This window comes from Musca vetustissima, unplaced genomic scaffold (assembly GCF_032173495.1).
Source record: "Musca vetustissima isolate MV318-11 ecotype Yass unplaced genomic scaffold, APGP_CSIRO_Mvet_v1 utg2684, whole genome shotgun sequence".
Taxonomy (NCBI): Eukaryota; Metazoa; Arthropoda; class Insecta; order Diptera; family Muscidae; genus Musca; species Musca vetustissima.
Window position 1 is genome coordinate 92,265 of NW_026883684.1, and position 22,149 is coordinate 114,413.

General features: G+C 32.6%; 2 protein-coding genes across 2 annotated transcripts; both read left to right on the forward strand.

Moving 5' to 3' along the window:
* Nucleotides 1-9,703: 9,703 nt before the first annotated feature.
* Nucleotides 9,704-17,110, forward strand: LOC133330654 (esterase B1-like). The gene is made up of 4 exons (XM_061539066.1): nt 9,704-9,750; nt 15,113-15,431; nt 15,693-15,843; nt 15,903-17,110. The coding sequence occupies exons 1-4, from the start codon at nt 9,704-9,706 to the stop codon at nt 17,108-17,110; spliced, it is 1,725 nt and encodes a 574-aa protein (XP_061395050.1).
* An 861-nt stretch (nt 17,111-17,971) lies between these two features.
* On the forward strand, nt 17,972-22,134 carry LOC133330658 (esterase B1-like). Its single transcript, XM_061539069.1, has 5 exons — nt 17,972-18,018; nt 18,101-18,419; nt 19,077-19,230; nt 19,287-20,209; nt 22,102-22,134. The coding sequence occupies exons 1-5, from the start codon at nt 17,972-17,974 to the stop codon at nt 22,132-22,134; spliced, it is 1,476 nt and encodes a 491-aa protein (XP_061395053.1).
* Nucleotides 22,135-22,149: the final 15 nt, after the last annotated feature.

Sequence of the window (22,149 nt, forward strand, 5' to 3'; positions counted from 1 at the left end):
CCTTTTGGAAATATGAAAATAACCCAGTAAACCTTTTGGTTAACGGGGCTTTTGATGGATTACACGAGTTTAATGAATTTAATGAAGACATAATACCCATTGTGCATACGTTTGTAACAGGCAAAAGGAAACAGGATTGACACAATTTTTATTTTGAGAATAAGCATAGAATCACTTTCTGCGTTCATTTATGCATGTCCGTCCGTCCGTCTGTCTGTCCATGTTAAATTGCAAAGTACAGACCGCATTTATGATCCGATTTGGATGAAATTTTCCACAGCTCACCCATTTAGTCCAAGGACCCTATTGAAATTGAGAAAATTCAAATCAGATTTAGATTTATATATATATATATATAAATCAAGTGTGTTATAAATCGATTTATATAAATTTGTCCCATTGTACGCAAACGGCTCCAAATCTGCCCGATTGAAATTTAGCATAGGTTGCAGATAAGCATGTGTATGAATTGATGTTAGTCGGTTCACGTATATCAATGTTCCTTCGAAAGAACAATGACATGTAATTTTTAGGCCGCGTATGTAGAATATACCCAATGTGGTGAAGGGTATCATATAGTCGGCCAAGCCCGACTTTGCTTCTTTACTAACTGATTTTAAATAGAACGAAATTATATATTGGGAACATATTTAAATCTGAAAATTAAAAAAAAAAACACACACACACACAAATACATAGCACCATGACATAGTACATAGTAAGGGTATAAGAAATGAGTTTTCAAAGTTGTCGACTATTGCTGGTCACGGACACTTTATTTTGTCAAATATTTGGCTTTTATCGCTACATTTAAAAACTTTGCGAAAAATTCTGCTTTTTATTGAGTACTTGATATGTTAAAAGACGTTCAGTAATTGGGAAAATGATACCAAAAGACATACTTTCGTGTTGCAGCAACAATTAACGGGAATGACATAAAAATCCCTTTTTGATATATAATATATAGTAATTGGTGCAGCATGGCGTATACACAATATATTACACATTATTGTCATTATTCAATGCATCTTTAAGTAGCAAACTAAATTACTCTCAGAAGATTAAATAAACCAAAAACACAAGTTTATTTCAACATTTAATTTAAATAAAAAAGCATGCAATTTAAATAACAAAATCACTATTTATATTTCTCCAGAGTTTTCATTCAATTAACCGGTATTACAAAAATGCTGTTAATTCAATTCCCTTGGGTGTACTGTTCAAGTGTTGTTCAATCAATATTAAATTACCGAACGCCAGAATGCTGAGTAAAAAATTTTGCTGTGTTAGTTTCAGAACAACAAAACCAAAACCCAAACCAAAAAAATACATTTCTTAATATTTGACCATAAACTCTTTAGAGACATGCCGAAATTGCACATCAAGTAATAAAAGTTCAAGTGCAAACACAAGTTTCTTTCAAGTTTAGTTTATTTGGCAAATTTGCTTATACGTTACGTGCCACAATGTTGATAAACTTGATTGTATGTACTTCTGGGAAGACAGAGAGAGAGAGAGAGAGAGAGGCAACCGAACATACGCTCACACGCATACAGACACAGACATAGATTTGCATACGCACAACAGCAACAACATCAAGAGCGACAGCAGCAGAAATGTGTAAGTCAACAAATGTTTGTTTGAAGGATACATTTTAAATTCCCTGCAGCAAACATTTACCTAACAGAAAACCAAGAATTGAGTTAGCCTCTCTGCTGTGAGGAGCGTTTTGCTGTGGATTTTAATTCAATTTAAGCTCTATTAAAGGATAACTATGAAATAACCCCCAAATCTTCAAAGAAGTTTCTGTCGATGAGTAAATCTTTTTGGAAATATGGTATGTGTTTTTTTTTTCTTTGGAATGTCATTTCTATTGCTTCCGGTTCTTCTGGGGTGTAATAAAAACTTTGCCATTTTCTTCAAATTTTCATTGAAACCAAAGCAAACATTTAAACTCCCTTAAGAAGTTCTTAGTAAAATGCATTTACAAAATCATGTGTTTTTTAGTTATTTTTTTTTTCATATTTTATTTACCATTTACATAAAATCAGACGAAAATTTATATGAGAGATATATCCAAACCTAAATCAATTTTTGCAACTTTAATACGCATTAATCTAATAATCGAATAAACGCAGGCTCTTGGCAAAACTTCGCATACGTCTATCTGGACCTAACTTCGTACTTTGTATCAATCGGACAATCCTTGGGAGTTTGGTGCACCATTTACCAAAAATCGGACGAAACTATATCCAAATCAGAAGCGATTTCCACAAAACATCGTATACATCAATATGGACATATCTTAATACGCTGTGCAAAAGAGACTATATATGGGAGCTAAATCAAAATCGATTTTCACAAAACTTCACGGGAGTTTTGTGCACCATTTTCCCACCATTTTTAATCCCTAAGATTACAAAATCATTGCATAAAATCGGAAATTCGCGAAAAAATTATGGCCAAATTTTATTAAAAATTTTAAATGTAGAAACGTCGGATTTATGTGGGAGATAGTAAAGTAACATTTATATGGGCGATAGAACAGTAGACCTAAAACGCTTCTAGTATGTTTTTCTTTCCTTCAAAGATAGGTTAAAATGTGCTCCAACCAAATTTAAAATCCAAATTTCAAATTTCCAACTTAGCCATAATACAAAATGTATAGTTGTGACTGACGTATCTGCTGTCTTGAACATGTCCAGATATAGCATACAACTAAATAGCAATAAGAGCCTATAAACCTGGCATTTTATTAGAAGTAACAGAAGGAAAACCACTGACATTAAGGAAGTGCAGCTTTCATTGCGAAACAGTTGTTTTGAAATTAGTTTTATTCTTGTACAACAACAGTTCTCTCTCTCTCTCTGTCACACACACAAATGCTAATAAACACTCTATGGATCTAGTCCTTTCAAATAACCAGCAAACACACAAAAAACTTTTCATATAACATCAGCATTAATATGAAATTTAAACTGGAAACTAACTTCAGCTGGTCAAGGATAACCGCAGGTTTGAACTAAACAAATGAGTTGGAACTTTTTGTAGCCACAAAAACAACTTGTTGTTGATCTCGTTGTGGTTCAACTATCTTCAATAGTAGTAGTAGGAAATAGATAAGTAAATTGTATATAGAGTAAAGGAATCACACACAGAGACACAAAAACAGTCACAACAACTACTAATATCTGTGAAAGAGAGTAAAATTGTGTTAATATTTCATTGAAATTTCCGGTGTTTAATCAAATTCTATTAAATGTATAATTTTACAGTTCATTTGTTTGATTTGCTTCTTCTTCCTTTTTTAATATCTTAATTTACTTTTAAGTGACTATTGCCAAATTGAAACACTCGAAAACAGATATCACAATTCAGTGATAGTCATGGGGTGAATAAATTGAACTAAATCTAATATCACAGTATCCAATCTCTATTCTACCACACACACACACATTACTTCATTTCCTCATTGTCGCCCCAACAACAGCTCTTCATTCCAAAGGGGAAAACGGAAGAGAAAAAATTATGTCTGTTGCAAAAACTTTGGCTAAAATCGGTTTCTAATTGTTAAATTGCTGTTCACTACGCCTGGCAGCTAGCACGCCTGGCCCTCTCAATTATGCCGTTACTATTCCGCATATGGTTACAGATTAAATTGTGGCAACAAAAACAAAAATTGAAAATTTGAATGTGAAAGTTTTTTTTTTTCGAGGAGAATTAATCCAATTATGCGAAGCATACTCTCTGTGAGCATGTTATGCAAACGTCTAAGCTGATATATGCAACTGACACACTCTATGTGGCAAGTAGTGCAACTGTTAGCAGTGAATTTTTTTGTTCTTGCCAAAACATATAAAGAGATAGAGAAACAATAAACCACCCCGCTAAAAGAAATATTAAATTGAAATGAAAGGGCTTGGCTAAGCTTACCGAAAAAATAGGAATGGATTTGAAACTAAATTCCTTCCTTGTTGAATTTGTGGGAATTTTTGTTTTCCTTTGTTAAGAAATTTTATCTATTTTCGATTTTCCCTATTCGAGGGAATTCATTGATTTTCAAAATTCATTCACTTTCCCGGCTACGCATAGATTTTCATTTGCTAGTCTATGGCTTACAGCACAAATCTTGGAGATTTCTTAGTTGTTCCTTTTTATGCAAATGTGAGTTTATCGATTCCAATGCGAATTTGCTACAGCCTTTGGCCGCTGAATGGAAAACTTTATAGCAATTAAAAATTATTAGGTGATACGGTTCAAAATTGAATCACTGCTTTATTTTTATTATATATTTAAACAAATTATTTTGGATTTGATTGTACGTGGAGTAATTCTGTTAGGGTACGAAATTCGTCGAGCATACATTTTCGACGTTCTTATTTATTTAAATTTGTCCAATCCTTCTCCTTGACCGATTAGAAGTATCTGCACTCTGAAGTGTGCCAACATGTTCTCTTTTTCTTGAATACATTTTTTTTACTTAAGTCTAACATAACTCACTGATCTTTGGCTATTCCCCACAAATGTCCTCCATATGTGACGGTGTTCCACGGCATATATGAACAAAACACACACACCCCCACTCACATATACATGTGATACAAATACACACATCGACATTTATGCGATAGAAACTCATTGAATGATACAGACATTTGCATAATAAATCTGTTTCCAATAGATTTTCATTTCCTTTTAACATATCTCCATTGAAGATGTGGAAGAAGACAGCGCCATGGCAAGTGAAAGTCAAGATTTGCCTCGGCTAAATTGAATTCAGGAAAAAGAAAATGAATACATTTCATTTGATTATATTTCTCACTCCCCATCATTATTGCTTCTCCCATCCCTGGGTCTCGTTTTCAATTAAAATATTTGTTTCTGATTTGTTACATTGTCAATGGATAGGCGAAGGGGTGGGAAGGAGGAACAGAAGGATGGATGCAATACTCATAGAACGAAATTCACACAAAGCCATTCATTATTTGAATGCTGTAATAAGGTAATAAATTTATTTATTTATTTTCTATTCAAATTGAAATAGAATACAACGAATTTGGCCAATTATACTGATTGATTAAGCCAATATAGATTTGTTGCCGTTGTTGTAGTAGTTATAAATGACCAATATTTTTCAAATACTTGTAATGCGATATGATTGTGAATTCTTGAAATTTATTAACACATAAATACAATTTCAACACTGTGTCAACTGAGTAATTGAGTTCACCTGGAAGTATCCTTAAAGGAGGACTGATGTCCGCAAAATTGTATTTCTTATGAATTTTTAATTTTGTTCTCTTTTAAAAAATGGCCGCCAGTGGTCGGGACATTAAAACACTGTCTCTTCAAAAAGTACTACCAGTGTAGAGGATTTTTCAAAAAAAAAAGTATGGACTGCATAGAATGTTTGTAACGACTTTTAAACTAGTTTTTCTTTATTTTAAACCACAACCAGAAACCTATATTTTTATGAATTTGTATTTTTTTATTTTTGAATTTTTATTTTGTTTGACGATATCAAGACGTAACGACATCAGAGGTTAGGATTTTGCAAAATACTTTTGTTTAATTTTCAGTAGATATCAGAGTTTTGAGTTATTAAATAAAAATATTCTTTTTAAGAAATATTAGAAATGCACTTATTCAAAAATATATATATATATATATATATATATATATATATGTATATATGAAACATTATTTGAATCGATCATACCTATTTCCAATATATCAATGTAGAGTATTACAAAATTAATCACCCATTGTCATTAGTTAAAACAATTTTCCACATTTATTAATTAAACTCCATAATGGAATTGAAGCATCAACAAAGTTTTCAAATCAGTAAATTGCCTTTGCATGAATAACAAAAAAATAAGGGAAACAAGAAATGGAAATACATTTCACAGTTTTAATGGAAGGTAACATAACTTCCTATTTTACTCTTTATTTTCACTTTAGAAAAACACCGTTCTACCCCTTGTCATGGCCACAGGGCGAGGCATGTCCTTTTTCTGCACTCTCATCTTACCTGAAAATCAAAGTGATTGTTTATCATTGTTGCTGGTGCTGGTGTTGTTGTTGATGTTATTTGATGTAATTTCATTATATTAAACAAAAAAATAACAACAATGGACAACAAATAAGAATAACAAAAGCAAAGTTTTGTATAATTGAATTTTTATTATTACTTTGCAGAACGCAACGTAAACACCGCGATTCAATGAATGAATGGTGGGTGTCGTCATCGCCATCGCCGTCATAGTTAGCATGGCAACTTTTAAAAAGGAGGGCTGAAGCCGCCAAATCACACCGCCAATGAGCAGCAACAACAACTACTCTGAGAAATAACATTTTATGACAATCTAACGATAATGCCACAGTTGAAAGCAACAGTAACACAGATGCCACACACACACAAACACACATACCCTGCTATCCCGTTTGGTACTGATGACTATGAAAAGATGATGACGGCGACAACAAGTGACATACAAATTGATATTAAGTGAAATTGAAAAAGTTTGCTGATAAATTTTTGTAACAGTCCCCAATCCTCTCGCTGACTTGTTCCACGAACGCAAATAAAAGAAAGAGGAAACTGAAACAAACAAATTGTAGCTATTTTCTTTAAGAGAACAAGTGGAGTTTTTAATAAGAACTATCGCTATCATGCTCATACTTGCTGCATTCAACAGCTTCGACATTGGCCCAGCAGCAGGCGGAGCTGAGCTGATACAGCAATCCATAAATATATTATTTTCTTGTTAAAAGAACAAGTTTTCAAATTAAAGAAATTAAAAAGTTATTTTGAAAATTTGTCAATATTTTAATTTAATTTTGCTTTATAATGAAAAGGACGGGAGGGGGGTACGTCGAATGGAAAGGGAGTAGTTGGCTAATTCTGCTAATTTAATGGAAATAATTATTATGGGTTACGATATTCTTAAAAATTATTTGATTGATTAAAAATGTTCCAGATAGACAAAATAGAGTAATCGATTCATTGTTTTTCGAATGGAATATCTAGAAACTCCTAACCATTACAAAAATCAACTACCAACAACAAATCAATGCGATGTTAGAATCTTCCCCTCAAACTTCATTAATTAGGTTAATTATCCTGTAGTTACTGGAATTCAATTATAAACTACCATATAATAAAAGCCACTTCATCATCATGCGCCCATAGTTTTTGCCAGTGGATGATTAGACCTAAGTAACCCATTGATTTCGATTCAATTGACCACACAGACAAACGTTACGACCTAATGAGCCAGCGGTCATATACGCAAAGTTCCGACAATGGTGTCCAGTCAGTCAGTTGTCCATTAGCCTTCTACTCTATAACATTTTTATTTGTAAGCAAATACTTTACGTCGCGAACATTTACTGAATGTCTGAGTGTGGACAACGCTATCAGCATTGGTGGTGTTTATTCGATTTGCTTGTAGAATAGTTCCGTAACAAACGCGAAAACAAATAAAACAACGGACATTATGTGTCTGTTTTGGAGCTGTCCGCCTCGTTTGGATTATATTTGTGTGTGTGTGTGTGTGTATGTATGTGGCTGCTGGCATTGCTGTTGTTTCTATTTTGCAAATTTTGTATTTTGTTTTTTTTTTTACCAGTACATAGTCAATACAGTGTACTTAGAGGGTATATGGAAATATATATAAAAAGATTAAGATTTTTTTTTTTAATACTTTATAAAATAGGGTTCAAATAAATTTATCAATGTCAGATATTTTTTTCAGACTCTCGAAAATTTCACCAACTTCGACCCCGATTTCTTGGGCAGTTATCGACACAGTTTTTCAACCTATTACAAAACCGAATATAAAGTCATATAAAGACATACAGTCGAAGTGTATTTATATTCACATTCTCACGGATATGATATAATATCACAGTCTAGGACAGCATATAGATCATAAATATTTTCAATAGACTTGGTGAAATTATTTCATTATAATGTAAATCGAAGAACTAACATACAATCAATAATATTAAATACGTATTTAACCACACGATCGATAATCGGGTACATTTGTACCTTTTTTTGAATAAAAATGCTGTATAATTTGTAATAGTGCAGATATTCGGATCAAATTTTGAGGAATCAAAAGGAACCAAGGTAGTTGTTAACATCTACGAGTCGCATTGAACGTCCCATGTTGGTCCCAAAATTGGCAGAGGGATTGGGGAACACCCAAATAAAATCCCTATAAAAATAATTAAAAAATGAACCCAATCGGAAGCTATAACCAAATTACTATAATTATTTTAGATAGATTATCAATTAACAAGGATTTAAAAAAATATTCCTTTAATGTATATAATTTGGAGTTCCTCATTCAAGGTCAGATCCGCATGGACTAATTTAACACAAAAAACCTGATGATGGTCTCATTTTTAAATGAACTACAGCGCTATATTTGGATGGGTACAAATGTACAACGGTTATTGATATATGTATACTTTTTTCATTATTGACCGTTGGGTTAAGTAGAAAAACAAACATAATTTCTCCTCCATGTTAGTACTGCACTGACTACGAATACGAGAATATTAATAAAAATATGTAATATAAATCCCTTTTGAAACACTGTACATCTCTCTGAACTTGTAATGTAGAACAAAAACAACAACTAGTAAACAAAACTAAAATTAAACTAGAACCTATAAAGTGACCGGCAGTAATATCAACAAAACAGCAACAACAATAAAAACGTCACCTCGAAGTTCTATGAAATTACGTCAATACGAACAGCAACAACAACAGCGACCGAAGATAAAAACAACGTTGATCGTAAAATTCCAACAGAATCTCTAGAACTACAATTATAGCACAGATAAATGCAATCGGAACAACAACATACTTCACTTTTGTCGTATACAGTACACGACAGAAGACGTACGTATACGACCTATACAACTTATTTTAGCACAAGTGGAAAGCACACAAATACTCGTACACACACACACTTACTCAGCCATTAAATATTGCCTGTGAGTATTGAGCAGAAAAATAAAGTTGCCGGCAATGCTATCGTACGCTCTCTTCCCATTCTTTCTCCATATTCAAAATATGGACGACAGACCCATCAAGTTCGTGTGCCAGTGGAACATATACGCGACCCAGTGCCGGATCAATGCGTTGATTATTATTCGTTTATAACGGTATTCGTTGAATTATCAATACGATTAAATTCTATAGGCAGGCCAAGCGACCGTTGATGTCGTGGAGTATAATTAATGCTCGCAAATAGCCTACCCCACGAATGGCAGGCAACGGGGAAAATAATGAAAACAAAAGTAACAACAACAAGAACTAAACAATAACAAAAATTGTTTGTATTTCAACAACAGCGATAAAGAACACAACAAACCTTTGTACATATTTACAAACAAACCCCGACATGTGTGGATGTGATACACACACACTTGCACACCCTTGTATACACATTCACTTGCGACTATATAAATAATAATGGATTACACTGAGGCAGAATGAAATGCGATTTTTTTGTGTTTTCTTCTGTACGTCTATATTTTCTCTAAAAAAGCAGTCCATTTAAAAGTGATTAACCAACGAGGTGTGTTTTAAATAGCGGCGTAGCACATTCTCGCTCGGATATAAAGGAAAAATTGCCAAATAATATTGTGGTGATTAACTTAAGAATAATTAACTAGCAAAATGGATATAAATATTGGTGCAATTGATCTCATTAAATTATTGGGAAAGTAAGTCAAGATCGACGGTGTAATAAAATTTCATGAAATGTTGAAATTAAAAAAATAACGAAGAGAGTTTTTTTGTTTTGCATGGACAAAAATAGTAAACATTGATCATTTTGTAAACAAATAAATTTCATAGAAATATAGAATGAAATTTTAATAAAATGAAAAAATAATAATAAATTTCAATAACTTGGAAAAGTGATACTAAAATTATGAATTTCCTTAATCATAAAAAGTGCATACAAACAAACCAAGTTTCCTCGGTATGATATGTTAGGTATGAGCTCCAAAAGATAGATTTTAATTTTTCATCGAAGCCACGGTTGCCACAATAGCTTTCGTGTCTCTTGAAGGCTATTTTAAATCGTAAAATGGACTATATATTCAATTTTTTGTATATAAGCTCGCAATATATGGTTGGGGATAGATTTCCCGTAAAGTATCGATCTAGCAATTTCAGATTTATGCTCGATGGAAGGTTGTCATTTATAAGTGAAAAAACATTTTGCTGTTTTTGTGCAGGTGTTCAAAATTAAAGTGAACAAAGCGAAAATTCGGTATATTTTAAAAAAATACAATCCAAGCGGCTAAAATTTTGAATGGTGTTTATGGTTCCGATAATGCAACAGCAAATTTTGTGCAATTTTGGATTCTTAGATTCCTTTCAGGAGCTAAAAATCGACCATAAAAACATTTACAATAGACCAGAAACGGTCAGGAACATGAACTTATTTAAATGAATTATTTTGGGTGTTAGAAAATATACACTTCGGTATTAATGGTTTAGCCGCCATTAAAAAATTCGTGAGAGTTTTTTTTTCACTGTTATCACACTCATGCTACTCGTTTCTTATGTAGTTGATAAGAGTATCGTAAAATGAACTGCATTTTTGTTCTAATCTCATAAATGTTGACCACAAACGATGTAGACAAAATAAAACGAAAATTATCAAAATGGTTTTTTTGGCTTGGTAATCAAGCTGAAAGTAATAATTGTTGCAATGCCTACATTTTTGTTTTATTACACTAGTGTACAAATTTGTGCGACTATGGGTTTTTTTAACATAATCTTGCATGTTTTTAATCTACGAATAATTGATTATGGGTTTTTTAACATAATCTTGCATGTTTTTAATCTACGAATAATTGATATGAAATTAATGGAATTGAAAAATAGGGTGACATTAGAGCACTTGAACTTTGGTGTTTAAACTTTTTATAGTCACCAGAAAAGGTGATACACTTAAATAATAAAATTTAAACAATAAAACTTATGAAAAAGTTTGCACTTTATTCTGCTTACAAAGTATTTAATTGAATTTCTTTAAACTATTCAAAAAAAGTTAGCCTACGATATAATAGCTTTCAATGGATAATACAATCTCTTTTATGACTTTTTATGATCAAACTGTTTTTGTTTGTTTTCAAATTCATTTAACCTAAGGTAATTTAGAAAATAAAAAAAGAAATTAAATTAAGTGCCTCAGAAATTAAAAAATCGCACACAAATTGTTTATGTGTATCAAGTCTAAAGAGCAAAACAAATTGTAGCACGCTGTACATCATAATCTTTCTACAAATTTCCAAATAAAATAACTAAATATAAAAATATATTAACTCATTGTTTAGAATACACCAAAAATCAAAACACTTCCCCTTTCAATTGAAAACCCACACAACATTACATATTACTATAAACATTGTAATTTGTACATCTGTCTGTTTCTCTATTTACAATAAGTCCACATTTCAAAGGTTAACAGATCAACAACATGACTATTTCTATACGACAACAAAAACAACAACAGCAGCAGAAAACTGAAAGCGTAATAAATAAATATTTCACTCATTATATTGAAATGACAAAGCACTTTGTTGTAGTATTTGCAGTTATAATTATTGTTGTTTGTTGTAGTGCTGTTTTGCTTTTAGATTTTATACATAAATTAATTGCAATATTATTATAATAATTGAGGTGTTCATACATACAGCGTTATAAAAAATGAGCACCCAACTAACAATTTTTCCCGAATTCGGAATGAAACTCTGCAAAAGTTTCCGATTCTGATGCCCTAGATTAATAGATGGTAGCATTTGGACATTAGGGATGGGGACTTCCACATTTATACAAATGGTACAGAATAGAATCGAATTGAAATGTAATTTTTCATAGATTTCAGAATGGTATGTGTATGGGTTCTTAATTGTTTCAAATATCTAAGTAGATCACACTTGTATCCGAAGTGGTGAAGAGTATCATATAGTCGGCCCTTCCGACTTTTGAACTTACCTCACTGGTTTTAAAATGTCTTGTTACAAACGGGAGGTAACACATTGATTATATGCCTTATAATTGATTCTATATGGAAATAGTTTATTGTTTATTGATTGCATAAATTTATTACTTAATATTTATTCAGATAATAACATTGTGTTATTATGCACAGTATTACATTGCCACAAGATGGAGATAATCTACACATATAAAAGGTATTTAAGAGACATAAAAACTATTCAGACTAGAGGTTTGTTAAATCACAGTTTTCTTCAACCTATCATGGAATTTAAAAAATGAAGGCAATAAAAATACGTTGAATTGCAATTTGATTTAAGCTGTCATGATCGATCTCCCCCATCTTTTTACATGGAAAGCCGTATCAAAGATTTTATTCTTCTCATTGCTGATAGAGTTTTAGCCATAATTCTTCGAATGGATCTTAAATTTTTGTAAATTTCACGGTTACGATGTCTCCGTCTGTGGTTTCTTCTTCTCCTTTGATAATTTCGCCGACCATAATTGTGATGAACACCATCTATGTCACTACTGCTATAATATTCTCCATTCAAATGTAAATATGGATTTCGAGATTCTACATGAGATCCTTCATTTTCACTTGCATTATTACTATTATTTTCGGCGGTTCTCAATGCGTTTCCTTCATTGCCCTCCACAGTTACATTTTCCGCGTTTTCTTCTCCCTCTTCATTGCCATTCCTTAGTACTTCAATGCGTATTGTAATGGGAGAATCTTCCTGATTTGGTTCTAAAATATTTTCATTGGATACTGTATCATCTTGATTTGTATCGATAATAAGTTGATTGGACACGGTATTGCTGATCTCATTATGATTTTGATTTCGTCCATTAAACGGGCACATTATGAATTTTAAGATTTAATTATGTGTAATTGTACCAATAATTTTCTATAAAATAAAATATATTTTTTGTGAACGACAAATTTCAAAATGTCACAATGAAATTTAAAACTTGTTTGTATACTATACGTCAAAGTTGGGTTCTATGTAAATTTTATATATACTGTGAGTTGTTGTTATTAAAATTAGTCTTCTATATATATAAAAATGAATTGCTGTTCGTTAGTCTCGCTAAAACTCGAGAACGGCTGAACGGATTTTTCTTATCTTAGTTGAAATATTCGTGGAGCTTCAGGGAAGGTTTAAAAGGTGAGAAATAATCGAAAACCGCGAAAAATTTGCAAAAAATATTATGAAGCATTGTCAATTTTTTTGAAATTTTCAAAGTATGTACATATTTTATTTTATTTTTTTTTTCAATTCGATTGTCATTGTATTGAAAATATTTTAGGTGAGAATACAAAAAAAAAATAAATAAATAATAACAATTCAGAAGGATATCATTGAATGCACACGTTTCACGAATTTATTGGGGCAATGCAAGAATTGGAAATTAGAAGACATTCGGAATCGAGATTGTGTCCATTCAGAGAATTTTAATTCTAATATCCATCCAGTCAATGACATATTGCAGCAACTATAATGTGAAATTTTGGTAGGAAGATTTGACACAACATGAGAAAATGCCGAACAAAGGGGAATAACACATATATGCGGGCTATCTGAAAACTTGGACCAATATTGATAATTTTTGCTAAGAGAAGCTCCCCAAAATGCCGAATATTGCGGGTACCGTTGGCCAAACCTCCGAACGCATCGAATAATGTGGAGTATCATTGTATGGGGTCTATTCAGAAGCTTTCGTGAATATTGATAGGTACATTTTCAACAAAATATAAAATTACTGCGAAATACGAATTCAATTAGAAGGTAAAACCAGAAAGGAAAGAAGTATAGTCAGACGGGGCCAACTATACGATACCCTTCACCACTTTGGATATATTCTACATATGTCTCCTAACAGACGTCACCTTTTCGAAAGAACACTTTCATGAAATTGAACGAACTTGAATATGTGGTCTTTATGCGTTTCTGGAACCTATGCTAAATTTAATTTCATTCGGGAAAGTTTAGAGTCGTTTGAGTACAATGGGACTAATTTAAGTAAATCGATGTAGAGCAAACTTGATGTTCGGTAGGCCGCACTCTTCAAAATTTAATCTTAATCTGACACCCGTTTGAAATATATATGGAAGCATCTGCGCTAATTTTAACAACACGTAATAACGTCATTCAAGAGTCAATTTGATACGTAGTGCAAAATTTCGTGTCGAGCTATATCTAAATATGAAACGATTTCAACGTAACTTGCCAGAAATTAATGTAAATTAACTTCAGTACATTGTACAAAATTGTGTGTCAATCGTACAAACTTTGGGTCTTTATAGCAGCTATATACAAATCTGAACCGATTTTCACGAAACTTAGCACATATAATTCTAGACTAAGTTCAGTACGCTATGACATATTTCATTCAAATCGAAAAATATATAGGGGTTTTGGTGCATCATTTACGTAAAATCGGACGAAACTATATATGGCAAGTATATCTAAATTCGAACCGATTTTTACGGAACTTAGTGCATCATAATTCTAGACTCAGTTCAGTATGCTATGACATTATTCAAATTTATTGCGTGTGTGCTATAGCTTCCAATGTAACGATCAAAATCGGTATATGGCGAAATATATCTCTTACCCAGAAAAATTGTTTATGCAAGTATGAATAAAAAAAAGCAAAAGGAAAAACAAATCTGAAATACTTAAAATTATTTCTTAACAATATTGTTAAGGCAAGACAACGTTTGCCGGGCCCGCTAGTAATTAATAAAATTATAGTATAGTATTTTAAATAGGCATACCTCACATTTGATTCTACACCAATACGAAGTGCATTTAAATCAAAACGAACCCGGAATGTCAAAATTATGATTTTCTCCACGATGAGCAATAGGGTTCCTCCAATTTAAGTCGCTCTTCACCCACAGAAAATCTTATTTCAGATCAATAACATTATTGAATATCTTCTTCTCATTATTCAACAATATTGATTGTTCAATGTGTATACATTTCAATTACGTTTATTAATATATACCAACATTTGAACAATTTGTATAGATTTCAATTAATGCATTTTATAATTTTACAGATTGATAGCACACAAAACACAGCAGATACGTTTGGCCACAAAAGAATATGAAATCTGCAATACCTCCTATGGCAAAGTGAAAGGATTGAAACGTAAAACTCTCTACGACGAAGAAGATACATATTTTGCCTTTGAAGGCATTCCGTTTGCCAAACCGCCTGTGGGTGAATTACGATTTCGAGCACCAAAACCGCCGGAACCATGGCAAGATGTTCTGGACTGTACCGAATACAAATCAAAACCAATGCAATTTCATTTTGTTAGACGGATGATTGAAGGTTCCGAGGATTGTTTGTATTTAAATGTCTACAGCAAGAAGGTATGTGTTCGTGTATGTTAAAACATTAAATAGTAGATAGTTGAGATAATGGTTTAAGTTGTATGTTAAGCAAATGTGTGGCTTAAAGAAAATGACTAACGCACAAGTCAGTAATTATTAGAGTAGATTTATGGAAAAACTTGATCCCTTCAACCTGCACATTATTTTGACTGCTGATACATCATTAAAATATAATCAATCGAATTATATTTATCTGCATTGAATTAAAAGTTATTAATTCATTATTTTCTTTTTTTAAAGCTGACCAGCAGCAAACCCCTGCCCGTTATGGTATGGATATATGGTGGTGGTTTCCAAATTGGCGAGGCATCCCGCGATATTTATGCTCCCGATTACTTTATGCAACGTGATGTGGTACTGGTTACCTTCGCCTATCGTTTGGGCGTTTTCGGTAAGAATAATTCGATTTTTACCATTATTAAATAAAACAACCTTTTTCCTATTTTCCAGGTTTCCTGAGTCTTGATGACCCTGACTTACAAATTCCCGGCAATGCTGGCTTAAAAGATCAAATAATGGCCCTGAAATGGGTCAAAGAGAATATACACAATTTCAATGGTGATCCCAATAATATTACACTGTTTGGTGAAAGTGCTGGTGGTGGTTCCACACACTTGATGTGCCTGACACCACGCACCAAGGGTCTGTTTCACAAGGCAATTGCACAATCTGGTACGGCATTTTGTCCCTGGATCTTTAATAATCCCACAAACTGGGCTTATCGCTTGGCTTGCCACATCGGTTACAAGGGCAACAATAACGATAAGGAAGTTTATCGTTACTTAGCCAAACAAAATCCCAGACGCTTGGTGGCGAAAGACTCATCACTGCTAACAAAAGAAGAACTATTTAATCATCTGCTCTTCGCCTTTGGTCCAGTCATTGAACCTTACGATTCGGAAGACTGTGTTATAAATAAACCTGTTAAAGAGCTGATTTCTAATGTCTGGTCCAATGACATACCAATGATGATTGGTGGCAACTCCTTCGAGGGTTTGTTCCATTATAGCGATACAGTCAAACATCCTTACAAAGTTAATGAGTTGAGTGATTTTGTAAATGTATTACCCGATGATTTGAAGAAATCCCATAGCCACGAAGAGCTAAAAGTGATGGGTCAACAATTACGAGATCTCTATTTCGGTGATAAGAAACCGCATGCCAAGGAGACATGCCACGAATATTTTCAACTCATGACCCAAAGGACATTTTGGCATGGTATACATAGGGCGGTCAAGGCCCGTACTGCATATGCCTCACAAGCACCCACCTATTATTATCAATTTGATTTTGATTCGAAATTCTTTAATCATTATCGTAATCTGAAATGTGGTCGTCCGGTTAAGGGTGTATGTCATGCCGATGAGCTGTCGTACTTGTTTTACAACATCAATGCCGAAAAATTGTCGCCCACAACACGTGAATACAAATGTATACAACGTATGATTGGTATGTGGTACAATTTCGCCCTCTCCTCCAATCCAAACTGCAGGGAAATTTCACCAACAAAATGGGAACCAGTGACGACAGAAGAAATTGAAGCAAATAAACCTTTGAAATTGTTGAATATTAACGATGACATTGAATTTATGGATGAACCAATGTACAATAAATTAACTGTCTGGGATAGTTTCTATACCAAAGAACCCTTGTATTAGAGATAAATTTAAGTGATATTTGAAACTTGCCAAAAACAAAACAACAAAGTGTGATTTCTAGAAAACTATTTTCATATCAATAAAAATAATTCCTTAATTAAATATAATATTTGTTTGTAAGATACAAATATTGAGATTTTTATTAAAAAAAATAACATGTTGTTCTGTTAGGTGGAACTTTGAACTCCTTACATTCTCCGTAGTATTAATCGCGGAATCACCGCATATGATAACATGAACTGGATCATCGAAATCGAATGAATACATAGCTATTGAGATCGCATGTTTACAACATTAAAATATCAAAATACTAAATTAAATTACAACATAATTCATTGTCACGTATCCGATATACCTCTACTCGACTAGTACATACACATTATATTAATTTTAGACACATTAACTACTCAAATAGACAAACAAAATATTGAGTGATTCTCATTGCAATGAGAGCGAGTGAAATGGCCAATTAACGAATTCGACCATTCATAAACTCAACGCTGCAAATTGAAATAAACGCATGACTTTAATATTTAATTATTCGACTGTCAGGCGCAAACCTGGCGTCGACTAACGAATACAAATTTCATAAATGCTAAAAAAAAAAAACAAAACACAACGTATATTAGCTATAAATGTTTAAGGTAAATTACATTAAAAAATAAACAATTATATTGAAATTGTTAATGCGAATACCCGTTTTAATCGCAAAATACAAAACAACGGCCTAGCATAAAATGCATACAATTTTGAGAATTACTCGGCCACACATTCTCTAATCAGTTCGAAAGTGTCGATCGTACATTGCGGTGTTTAAAACGCAAAACGGTTCAATTGAAAATAAAAAACAAAAGATATAAAATGGAATTCAAAACTAGTCTTTATCAGCACATTCAAAATGCTTTTAGGTATTTATTTTTACATCGAAAATATCGCAACTTTAATTTTACCAAAGAAATATTCTATTTCAAATTAATTTCAATTTTTCAGTTACATAAATTATAAACTTGGTCAGCTGCGTCAGAATACAAATGAATATAGAATTGTAAAGACATCGTACGGTCAAGTCAAGGGAATTAAACATTTGAATTCGTGTGATTCGAAGCAGTGCTATTTTGCCTATGAAGGTATACCATTTGCCAGACCACCGCTAAATGAGTTACGATTTCGTGCCCCACAGCCACCGGAACCATGGCAGGGTATACTTAACTGTACTCGAACAAAATCAAAACCATGTCAATTAAATGGTTTATTTGGATTTAATGAAGGTTCCGAAGATTGTTTGTATCTTAATGTGTACGTCAAAGAGGTAAGTACATGCAGGTACGCTATTTTCGTGGACTAAAGTCGACCCTTTGAATGCCATAGAAATGACAATGAGACAAATGTTCATATAACTCAATTTCAAATTATTATCAAGATTGTTGTCATAATTCAATCTTGTGGACGGACTGGCTTCATTGTAGAAACATTTTAATAAAGGTCCGAGTTTTGATATTTCAACCGCCGATTTTAATATTTTTAAGGCTTCTTACTTCGAAACTTGGCATTTGGACTCTGAGAGGGTAAACACCTTTTCATGTAAATTAGTCTTTTTTATTTAATTAGTTTATATAGACTCGGCTTTTAAGATCTTAGAGGCATTTTCAGAACGGTGTGGTTGTAATCTGGTATTTCATTTTCTAATGTATTTTGCTACTTTTGTCTCATACCTGATTTTTCACACTGTGGTACAGGGTATTATGTCTTTGTGAATATTAAGAATATACGTAGTATCACCTTCTGAGTATATTTATGCAAACAAAGTACAGGTCGCATTTATGATCCGATTTGGATGAAATTTGTTTCAGATTTAGACATAGCTCCCCCGTCCTACTTTTGAACTTTCTTTACTGGTTAATTTTACACTATATATTTAATATTGTATGTGAATATCAATTTACTTTTTAATTTCTTCCATTTAAAGAGCACAAATATTAAGCGACCTTTACCCGTAATGGTGTGGATATATGGAGGCGGATTTCAATATGGTGAGGCCACAACTGATCTATATAACCCCGACTTCTTTATGATGAAGGATGTCATTGTGGTAACATTTAATTACAGGCTAGGCGTTTTCGGTAAGACTTCCTTTACATATTAATATATCAACCATTAATATATTCTTTCGTTTCAGGATTCCTTTGTTTCGATGATCCAAAACTTAATGTACCCGGTAATGCTGGTATAAAAGATCAATTTCTCGCCATAAAATGGATAAAGGAAAATATACACAATTTTAATGGAGATACGAATAATATTACAGTTTTTGGTGAAAGTGCGGGGGCTGTTTCCGCTCATATGTTAATGATGTGCCCCCAGGCCAAGGGTCTGTTTCACAAGGTCATACTACAATCTGGATCTGCATTATGCCCATGGGGTTTTACCGATAAACATGATTGGGGTTATAAATTAGCTTGCCATTTGGGTTACACAGGAGATAATATTGATGCAGAAGTTTATAATTTTCTGGTAGAACAGAAATCCAAACGCCTTACAACCAAACTGAGAGACCTTTTAACCGACAACGATATATTGGAAAATAATTTATTTTGTGCTTTTGTTCCGGTTGCAGAACCATATATGGCCGATGATAGCATAATTACGAAGCCACCTAGCGAATTGTTATCCACAGCATGGGGTAATTCAATTCCCGTTGTTATTGGTGGTAATTCCGCTGAGGGTTTGTTTTACTACTATTATCTGCAACACCATAAATATTTATATGGAAATTCTGAAAATGTAAAACACTTTTTGCCAAATGAAGCCAAAAATTGTCATAGTTCTGAAGAATTAGAGAAAATGGCCCACAATCTTAGGGAAGTATATTTTAAAGAAAAATATCCCAATATTGAAAATGATTTTTCCACATATCTAGAGATAATGGGCCACAAAGGGTTTTGGCATCCGATGTATCAAGCCATTAAAGCACGCTCCAATTATGCTAAGAACGTTCCCACCTACTGTTACTATTTCGATTTTGTATCGCCCAAGGGTAATTTTTCACGCATGTTCTCTTGCGGTAATCCTCAAATCAAGGGAGCCGGTCATGGTGATGAAGTTTGTTATTTATTTAGAAATATCGTTTCAAGAACCCTTTTATCTTCTGAATTAGAGTTAGATTGTAGGGCGAAAATGATTAGTATGTGGTATAATTTTGCTTTATTTTCTAATCCAAATTGTTATGAAATTAGTCCCATTATTTGGAATACTTTGGAGGAGGAATCGAATGATGTTAATTGTTTAATTATATCAGACAAGGTTTCAATGAATCAATTGCCAATTCGAAAACAAATGCAATGTTGGTCGGAATTTTATATCAAATAATCTCTTATTTGGCACATATATTTATTTATATTAACAATAGTGATTGGGCAGTTGTTGTTTATTTGAAGAAAAAATCCCGATAAATAACTCCTCAAATATTCCATTCGAGGAGTGAGGATTAGATCGATATGTTTTATGTAAATAGTGTGTGAAAATAATACCAAAATACTACATTTCTTTTTTTAACATAGTGGTAAAACGTTGCTTAAGGAACATTGTGAGCGAACGCTATTAATATATAGTTAGGTTCGATATATTTGGGACTGGTCAAAAATATGAAAAGACTGTTAAATTAGTGATATTTAATTTTGTACCAATGGAATTCCTTATTCAATTAAATAAAAACTATAATTAAACAAATAACCTAAGTCTATGTTCATCATGTAAAAACATAATTAGGATGGAATTAGTGCAGGAATTAACATATCTCCAATTTAAATGTACTTTATTATATTGTTGATTATGGTGGAGTTTATATTAAATCGAAGCACCGATATAAACAAATGAAAAACTGCCAAGGAAATTTAATTTATATTAGGTTGGGGAAGAATAAATCCATTTTTTCGGCAGATGGCTGTACTGAAAGATTTCTCGTAAATTATCGAACAGTTTCAACTATTTCAGAGTTATGGTCGTTGGAAGGGTGACATTTCGCAGTAAACAAATATGTTGCTGTTTTTTGTGCATTCAGTTGTGAGTTACAGGGTGTTAAAAATTGAACTAAACAAAGAAAATAGTCGGTACATTTTACAGATTTTCCAACAGGAGAGGTGTCCTGCTCCACCAGGACAACGCTAGGCAACACACAGCTACAGTGCCTTGCCAGAAACTTCGGGAGCTTGGTTGGGAAGTTCTAATGCATCCGCCATACAGTCCGGACTTGGCGATTATCGTCTTGTTCTTGCATTGCAAAATTTCTTTAATGATAAAAAATTGGTATCTCGCGAGGATTGTGAAAATCAACTGCTAGAGTTTTTTTTGCAAATAAAGAGCAGGACTTCTATGAGAGAGAGGCAACAAATCATACAACAAAACGGCGCATATTTGGCCCAAATCGGACATTCCGAAGCATGTTAAATAAGGTTCTATAGTTCATATAAAAATTATGGATTTCCTTTTCCCCAACCTAATATTTTGCACTAAATTAATAATATGTTTGCCGCAGTTTTACCTTGATACTGGATAAAGTATTCTAATTTAACTATGTTGCAATGCATATCAAACTGCAGTCCTGAAACACGTTTTAAATCTTAGACAACAATATTAAATATACAATATATCTGTATTTTGCAAAAGCTACTTGTTTAATTGATAGAATTTACTTTGTGTTAATAAAACATTTGTATTTATAAATTGGTGTTTGTATAAACAATAATAATATACTAACAGACTTACATACACTTAAAAAATATATATATTTGACATAACAAATAAATCAAACGGAACCCATATCCCCTATTCATGCACTTAATTCTCAATATCTCGATTTAGTTGGCGTTTTTGTTGATAATAATATTAACCTACGATTTTTCGTATTTAATAAATGCTTTTTAATAAAATTTAAATAATTTCTGACTGTGTATTAATTTTCCTGATAATAACAATTTTACAATTGCATTTTGTAGCATCACATCATTATTAAAAAGACCAATAATTAAGGCGTTTTAACCCAT

Excerpts from the sequence above, each read along its gene's own strand:
- LOC133330654 (XM_061539066.1), top strand. The coding sequence starts at position 9,704 with ATGGATATAAATATTGGTGCAATTGATCTCATTAAATTATTGGGAAA. Across the intron at positions 15,432-15,692 it reads TAAATGTCTACAGCAAGAAG|CTGACCAGCAGCAAACCCCT; the intron begins GTATGTGTTCGT and ends CTTTTTTTAAAG. Across the intron at positions 15,844-15,902 it reads CTATCGTTTGGGCGTTTTCG|GTTTCCTGAGTCTTGATGAC; the intron begins GTAAGAATAATT and ends CCTATTTTCCAG.
- LOC133330658 (XM_061539069.1), top strand. The coding sequence starts at position 17,972 with ATGGAATTCAAAACTAGTCTTTATCAGCACATTCAAAATGCTTTTAG. Across the intron at positions 18,420-19,076 it reads TTAATGTGTACGTCAAAGAG|AGCACAAATATTAAGCGACC; the intron begins GTAAGTACATGC and ends TTCCATTTAAAG. Across the intron at positions 19,231-19,286 it reads TTACAGGCTAGGCGTTTTCG|GATTCCTTTGTTTCGATGAT; the intron begins GTAAGACTTCCT and ends CTTTCGTTTCAG.